General features: G+C 42.7%; 1 protein-coding gene across 1 annotated transcript; it reads right to left on the bottom strand.

The window, feature by feature from the left end:
• Nucleotides 1–529: 529 nt before the first annotated feature.
• On the bottom strand, nucleotides 530–8,405 carry NHLRC3 (NHL repeat containing 3). The gene is made up of 7 exons (XM_055703214.1): nucleotides 8,253–8,405; nucleotides 6,982–7,134; nucleotides 5,978–6,125; nucleotides 5,274–5,474; nucleotides 3,375–3,466; nucleotides 1,694–1,806; nucleotides 530–1,188 (listed from the first exon to the last, which is right to left on the bottom strand). Exons 1-7 carry the CDS (start codon nucleotides 8,337–8,339, stop codon nucleotides 960–962), a joined length of 1,023 nt encoding a protein of 340 aa, XP_055559189.1. The 5' UTR covers nucleotides 8,340–8,405; the 3' UTR covers nucleotides 530–959.
• Nucleotides 8,406–8,818: the final 413 nt, after the last annotated feature.

Raw genomic sequence — 8,818 nt, 5'->3', positions numbered from 1 at the left:
ATAAGAAACTCTAGACATTAACAGAGTTCATGAAGTCTAAGTTCTGGATAGAAAACAGTTAAAAATTCCCAAGTCAAAACAGATGCACTGCTATTAACTGACAGAGCTTCAATGAAATGTGAAGAAAATCATGTCTCTCCCAGTCCCTAATGCTGATTAAGACTTTCCTAGCAAATTGCAATGAGTTGAACTTCAATATGTTCCACTATGAAATATTATGGAATGGAAAACTCATGCTGATATAAATCAAATCAGGTTAAGAATTGATCTAGTTAAGAATCAGTACTTGGCTGCTGTGCACACACATTTAATTTAGTTTGAAGTGCCTGATATCAATTTAACTTAAGCTTATTACAGACTTTACCACTTTAGCTAGAGCTGAAAACTAAGATTTCAATGCTTATGTCATTAACCACCCAAGGCAGATGCCAGTTGTCAGTACTGACACCACTATTCAGCAGCACCTTACTCAACATCATAATGCATCCCTATATTCAGTGTTGGACAGCATCAGCACAATGATTTAAAAAAAAAAAGTGAAGAAACATTAAAATATGGTGCTCGCCTCCCAGGAAATCATTTATACACTTCTTTCAGGCAGTTCTGACCTTTGTTTAACGCACAGGCTAATTGGAGGTCCCTCAAGAAGACCCTATACATTTAAGAACAGCAGCTGTGTTTGTAAAATTTTATATAATAAAATCAAGATGCATAGGAAAGTCATTTTATAATTGCCAGCAACAAAAGCAAAAGCCACTATAGCATTACTAAAGTTAGTAACAGTTCAAGACCAAGTGCTTTTCCAGGACTGCAGGACAACTAGATTCTTAGCTCTAGAGTACTGCGAGCACAATGTTTCATGCTTGTCTAAGGAAACACAAGCTACAGAAAACTCAAGGAAATGTGGTCATAGGTGTTATATGTCACACAGCTTGTGCCACAGCAGTGGTGGGAAACCATCAACTTATGGGTATGTATTTTTGTACTTGCTGGGCTCCAATCTCCGCAACATAGACTGCTCCACTCTTCATGTCTACATCCACAAGGTGAGGTTTAGTTTCATCTGCCAGCTGGACCGTGTGGATCATAACACAGTCCCCAATAGAGCCAACCGGTGGTGCTGCCAAGATTGCCAACCGGTTGATATTCAGCTGAGCTACAATCAGGTATTTGTAATCGGCAGTAAATCTGTGAAAAACAGAAATACATTTTTGAACTGTGAACTCCATAGGACATCTCAATTTACCACAACCATGCACTTTTAAACAAACAAAACCTCCTTAATATTCAAGTTTTTGAAGGCTACAACAGACTAAATGCAGTGAAGCATTGAAAATTAACCTATAAACCTTGGTCTACACGTTGCTTCCTTGAGACAGATTAAGCTAAGGAAAACTCATTCAAGACAATCTCTCTTCCTCTAAAAGCTGCAACAGTAAGGTCACAAACACACAACTTTAAAATTAAGTTCCCAATCCTACACTCAGATCCACAGGGATCCTTATAAAGCCAGGATTTCCCTGTCAAGATACACCTGTGCATTATCTTTACATATGATTAGGGCCCAGCACCCTATTAGTTACATTCATCAACTCCTTGTCATCAGGCATTAAGTACCAACATTTTAATTCAACAGGAAGAGTACACCTTATTTATGTAATTGCATGCTTCTAGAAGAACTGTTCAACATCACCTGACAGAATAGGGTCCATCTTCTGAAAAACAGTTGTTCCAAGACCCGAGCCATTCCCCTGTGACTTTATCAAAGACTTGGATTCTTTTGTTGTCTCTGTCTGCAACCCATACCTGTTAAGAACAAAAATCATGGCTGTTCACAAACTGAACAAATCAAATGCATTAGTTTCTTCCATAAGCAAAGTATCAGTATCCTGTAGTAAAAGAGAAGTATACCTTGGAAGAATGCACCTCCCCATTCAAAACTATGTAAGTAGATATGCCTTCCAGATATAAAACAAAACAGAGTTAACATACACAAATTATTTTATACTACTTTAACAGAGAAATCATTGCCCCTGCTTCATTTTTGTGTCGTATTTAGTAGGATTTTCTTCTCCCACCATGAGGACACATTCCCACCTATTCAATTCTAAAGATACTGGTCTGTCACCCGCTAACTATTTGTTTTATAACAGTAGTCTCATTTCATGATCCAGACCCGACTGCATCTGCAAACACTCTCGATATGCCTAACATTACTATAAACATGAAGCAACTTAAACACTAAGAGCTTTTTCTCAGCATGTTTTGCCTAATCAGTTTTGTGGAGCTTGTCTACGTCCCACCCTGTGCTAACTGGGTTCACAAACAACGCAAGCCAGCAATACCACTAGACAGTTCCAGTGAAGGCATCTCTTGTACTACAATCATTCAAGTTTCAGCTGCTGACAACCCATCAGCCTGGTAAGTAAACTTCATGACTTTTTTGGGATATCACCCAAAAGGGAGCAATAAACAAGCTGACTTGAAATCTTTCACCACTATTTTTAAATGAAACACTACTACAGCATTCTCTTAAGACTCCTTAGGAATTAATTATTTTTAACCTAGGCTGATGATCAACACTATGTTGGCAATAAAATCATAGCCCATCGCAACTGCTGTCTTTGAATGCATATACCCATGGTTACCCTTCAAAATAAAGGAACTGTGTCCCTCCCACCCTCCCTATTTTGGCAGAGAAGCGATTTTTATATACGCTTCTCCTTCTGGTTCAGACAGCATTAGCAGAATTAGCTCAAACCAGTGATTTCAGACGTTTTAGTCAAGCAATCCTATTTTCCCAGAAACAGACTAAGAAGTGACCACAGAATTCCTCTACAAGGACAGCAGAGGAAAAGCCAGACTACAGTTAACACCTGGGAGAAGTAGACTCTTGAGTGCCTTGAGCTGTAGAAAAAGGACTGATGTCTACAAAAAACGTAGAAAAGGACTGATGTCTACAACCTAGCTAGAGCCTTTACTACCATCTTAAGCTTATTTGGAATTTCCAAATACAAAATTAAATTCCTCTGAAGAAACGTTAAGTGCTTGGGTAGATATTTATTACATAAGATAATTCTCCTGTACTCTCGCAATGGCAACCTGTTAGAAACTGCAGGGGGAACAGTCTGTTGTTGCACAGACACTGACAACGTAACCAGTCAGAACCCTTGCATCAACACTGGAGCCAGCTGCTTCAGTAGGATGTGCAGAATGAAACCTCAGCTCATGACCACTATCACTGCAAACTGCAACCCCCATAAAATCACCCAGATCACAGCTGTTCAATTAAAAAAGAAATACAATTTGTTTTGTTCAAATACACATAAACAAGTCTGTTGAAAGATGAAAAAAATTTTCCCTTTATTCTTTACCCGTCCAAAAGGATCCACTGTTACACTGTGAGGAATCTTGAACTGGCCAATGCCGGTCCCGTTTGTTCCAGTCAGCCATATCTCCTTGTAATCTACACAGTGAGCATCATGAAAAATAAAAGTAAAAAAAAAAATAATCACAGTAAGCAAACAACAAATACAACAGCTTTAAGACATTCCCTTGCACAGTTACTTTGAGTAATTTTAAAGGTGAAATTTCTAAACTCAGATCTTTTAAACACAGTACTCCTGGTACATAAACCCAAGAAATACTGGAACGACTACAGTGAATACTGGATTATTATTAGTGGTTTCAGGATTAAGGCTACAGAAACGTAGCCACTAGTACAAACAGCCATAGTCCAAGGCTCTGTTAAGCACTGTATTAAAAAAAAATGTTGGCTGATTATGATATTATTTTTACTAATTTTTTTTTGGTTGTTTTGTTTTTGTTTTTTTTTTTTACATTTGTTACCCAGCAGTTTTAACAATTTACCATTTTACAAACTAGATATTAGGAAACCGACCATTTCACAGAATCATTTAGGTCGGAAAAGAGGTTTAAGATCATCGAGTCCAACCATTAACCTAGCAATGCTAAGTCCACAGTGGACTTTCAGTGGATTCTGAGTCATACATGACAAGCTATATCTGGTCTCTGCTTTTCAGTGAAGATGAGACTGTTGGGAATATCCCCATCCCTACTGCACAAAGCAGCTGCCAGCACTCTTTCTGTATATGAAGGAAAATGGTGTGTGGAAGTAAACATGAGGACTGAGAACCTGCTTCAATACCATCATAACCCACACCAGAAGGCTAGCACCAGAATTCTACCATTGTGTTTGCACCTTAACAGCTAGTTTTCTTACCCTTTCACTCCAGGTATGACCTGACATTCTCCAAGAAAGCAATGGTTCAAGAAATTAATCTGAATCTAGATACAAGGCTTGCTATAGTCTCTCATAAATTCATGACAAAATCATGCTTGGCCAAGTGACACAGACATGTGGTACCACAAATTCGCAGCCAGAAACTAATATTTTCAACTTCTCTGGAAGCTTCACATGAAGTGCAAGCCCAATCTTATGTAAAAAAAGAATGACTTCTCCCTGCAAGGAGGTAGAAGAATCAAACTTGTAGAATGAGATACAGTTCAAAAATTTAAACTACACTCAACTTTCGAAACATAAATAATTTTAGATACGACAAAGAAGAAATGGTAGCTCCTCCACTTTTTCCCAACTGTTGGCATGCACAGACTCCTCACTCACTGCCCTGACCAACACTGATGATTTAACCGAGGAATACGAGCAAGCTAATTAGAATCATGGAATAATTTAAGTACAAAAGATCTCCAGACATCATCTGGTCCAATTTGCTTCTCAAAGCCGAACTAGACAACAAATCCAGCTCTGAAGTTAGATCAGGTTGCTCATAACTTGTCAAGTTTTGAGTAACTCTAGGAGTGGAGACTCCCACACCATCTCTGGGCAAGCTATTCACTGTCTGATCACCCTCACTGTGAATCTTTCCCTCCAAAAACGGAACTGGAATTCACCCCTCTTGCATCTTTTGCTCAGTGTTCTTCATTCTTGACTGTGCACCTCCAAGAAATGTGTGGTTCTGTCTTCTCTATACTCTCCCATTACAGAAGACGGCAATAAGAATCCCCCTAGCCTTCTCTCTTGAAGACTGAACTAATTCTCTCAGCCTCTTGTCATAAACAATTCGGAGAATTCTCCTGAAGTGACAAGCAACAAAACAGGATCTGAGTCAACAAAGCTTTCAAACTAATGTTAAATGACAGCTCTACCTAGTCCTCACTTAAAAGTACTCTCAAGCTGTGTTATTTAACATTGAATTTTCAATGGTCAGCTGTTGCAGTTCATTTTTCCATACCGTTGGACAGTTTGAGCAATCTGTTATTCATTCCTCCGTCTCCATCCACAATGTACAGGTCTCCGCTCTCCTCTACAAAGATCTCTGCTGGTTGATCAAATTGTAGGGGAATCAAACTTGAACCAGCATTACCCGGCGTGCCCAAGATCTGCATAAGTTTACCCGAAGGGCTATATTGTTTCACGGTGTGTCCGTATTTCCCTGAATTAAGGGAAAAAAGTGCAAAAACACCTTAACAAAGCAAAATGTAAGTATTACAACTGATTGAAAAGATTAAAAAAGAAAATCCCCTGATACTCATAAGTGATATTAATAAATCAAATGGACAAAATTCTATAGTGAGAACATGACTATGGGTTAGTAAAACCATAGGCTACAACAGTACTCATCCATTGTGTTAAGGTCACCAAATCTAGGACAGACAGTAAGTTTAGCCAGAAGATTTATTTTTTTTCCTGATATTTCTCCTGGGCAAGGGGGCAGTGCTTACTGAGTTCAGAAGCTATAAGCAGACAGACAGCACACCTCATGAACCTTCAGGGTATTTTCTGCAGCACCTGAAGAAGTTTGTTCATGGTAAGAAAAACTCAAACAATTCTGAGACAGGTTTGTAAGACTTAAATAAATGAGTTGTTTAAAGCAATACCTGCAGTATCAGTGTTTTCTTTCCCACCTAATACTTCTTATATCACCACCATGCATACCTGTTCCAACATCTGTGATCCATACTGAACTATCTGTTGCAGTGTTCAATACAAAGATACCGTGAGGCATTTCAACTGTATTATTCCATGAGTAAAGAAAATAGCCTTCCTCTGAGAATACAAGTACTTTTGGCACATTGTCTCCCCTCTGAAAACGCAAAAAAAGGTCAATTAAGAAAACATATTAAGCAAGTAATTATATTTTTGAAAATTCCTCTTTGTAAAGTTTTTGCAACATTTCATGAATCATTAAGAATCTCCTGAGATTGTCGCTAGTTCTCATTTTTTCCAGTTAGAAAAGGGGAGAGACAGAAGAGTAAGTTCAACAGGCAAAACCTTCCACTCATTCTAGAGTTCCAACTTAAATCATATAACAGTCCAATTTTCAGAGCAGCCAAGTTCCTGCAGTCATCCTGGTCTTCATTTTGAATCATGTTTTTATGTTCTTGCTGAAAAATATGCCATGCATAAAACAGGCATGAAAAACTGTAACTGTACTTGTTAGCTGCATGGCAGTCAAGTACTCATGCTGTGCTTCGTAATTAAATCCCACCACTTTCCATGAAGAGAATGTCTTATTCGTGACCTGGAGATACCAATGCATGGAACTGGGCAAAGTGAATAATGGAACTCAAATTACAGTAACTGGCCAAAAGAGTTGTGTGGTTTTGATTTCATGGGACAAAGGTTGAAAAAGTGGAAGATTCAGTTGCCCCAGAATCATGTTTTACCTTACAGCTAACAGAAGAAGGTACTGTAACTCAGTTATGTTGGATGACACAGAAATGCAAGGCTTTTAAGAGCACAAACAAGTGTGGTGCCTAAACCGCTTTAAAAAATGGATATAGCAGAGACATCTATACTTACATTTTCATCAGTTTTGATAATAATTATTCACATATATCTATACAGACACACACATATGTATCTTAATCTAAACCAGACACTTTAGAAGCAAAAATACATTAGAGCAACAAGGAAAGAAATATAGTATTCTCGCTCACCTGTCCCACATAGACCAAACCATGAAGAGAGTCAACAGCAACACAAAATGTTTGGCCAGTGAAGTATTCTGGAATTTTAGGCCAGCCTATGTCCAACTTGTACATCTGTTGCTGTTCCTTCCAAGGAGGGAAGTAATCAAATGCTTTTAAAACCTGAAAATACAAAACATACATCCAGTAATCGTTAAATTCCATTATGCTGGGATCAGAAGAACGAGCAATAGAAAGTAACTGTGTACTGAAGCATCATAAATTGATTTATTCGATCAAAATTAAGACGACAGATAAACAGAATAGGCTTGAAGCTAGGGTTTGGGGCTGCAAACGGGAAAATTTCTACAAACTGGAAATTAGCTAATGAAGTCCTTCAGATCACGGAGCTCTGGAATTAGAAGACAAAAAACACACCCTGAAATTTCTACATTGAAGTTGCAATTACTATACACAAGCCACACTCTAAAATGAGGAAAACAGTAGAGAAGGTTCCAAACGCAACAGACTCAATAACCTCTTCAAGATTATATGAAAATAAGAAAAAGAAATATCAGTATAAAGGGAAATTATGGGTCAAAAAAGAAAATGAAATCCTGGAAATGGGGAAGTGTAAGCTACCAGGAATGGCAAAACCCTGGGCAATGTATCCGTTGTAAAGGAGAATGGAAAAAAAAAACAACCTTCGGCCTTTCGGTTCTCTTTCCGGCAGCAGAAGGGAAGCTAAGCGCTGAAACAGAAAGATCAGGCTAGATCTAAGGAGCAACAAGCGCTGACCCTGAAGGCGCGAGGCCATTTAACATTTCTGTTAATTGCCTTGCCAGATGTAGGGCTAAGCTGATGCCACAGAACTAGGGACGTCTTAAGAAAGACCAGACAAGCACGAAGGGAAACCGCGAGCACTTAAGCAGGGAGAAAACCCGACAGTAGGGGATGCACAGCTATTCGCCCAGCGGTTCAGTCGCTCCTCTTTCAAGGGGAGCATAAGGCTCGGAACCCCCCGAAACACCGCCACCCCGCGCAGGCACCTGGCTGGAGGGGCAGGCAGGGCACACAGCCAAGCCTCCACCGCGAACGGCGTAAGGAGCCGAGGCGGGACGGCGCCGGGCCGGGCTGGGCCCAGGGAACCCGCCGGCACCCCCCGCCCCTCCGGGCCCCCGAGCACCGGCGGACGCTGCGCCCGCACCACGGCCCCGTCCCCGCCGCCCCGAGCGCGGCCCTGCCGGCACCCCGCCCGCCCCCCGCCTCACGCCCGCCCTCGGGCCGCGGCCACCGCCCACCTGCGAGCCCCAGAGCAGGGCCAGCAGCGCCAGCAGGACGCCGGCCATCACCGGCCACAGCAGCCCCGGCGGCCGCTTCCGCCTCATGCGGGCCGGGACGGGGAGGGGCCGCCGCGCGGGCGGGCCGCGTTGCCATGGCAGCCATGTGACCGACACGCGCCGCCCCCTCCCCACCCCCGCCACCGGAAAGGGGCGGCCTCGCCCTCCCGCCCCGCTTACTGCCAGCGCCGGGCTGCCCGCCGCCGTGCCGGCTCCGAGCCGAGCGGCCCGGCAGGCCAGAGGGGGCGCGGCGGCGCCTGGTGGCAGCTCCCGTCGCTTCGGTGCGACGCTTGAGAGCTGGGAGAGGGGCGCGGCCTCCCCGAGTTCCGCCGCCCCCGCGCAGGCGGCGTTGCGGCCCACCGGCACGGAGGGGGCCTCCGGCGCCGCGCTGTGATGCCGTAGGAGCGCGACGGCGAAGAGGGAGGGCCGGCGGAGCGCGGTACTCTGTCGGTGGCTGCGGGTTGTGCCCTCGCTTTCTGGGCCGTCTCGGCCCGCACCCGCGCTGTTCCGCGGCGGCCGCTCGTAAA

The sequence above is a fragment of the Falco cherrug genome, chromosome 2, assembly GCF_023634085.1.
Source record: "Falco cherrug isolate bFalChe1 chromosome 2, bFalChe1.pri, whole genome shotgun sequence".
Taxonomy (NCBI): domain Eukaryota; kingdom Metazoa; phylum Chordata; class Aves; order Falconiformes; family Falconidae; genus Falco; species Falco cherrug.
This window is presented reverse-complemented; position numbering and strand designations above follow the sequence as displayed.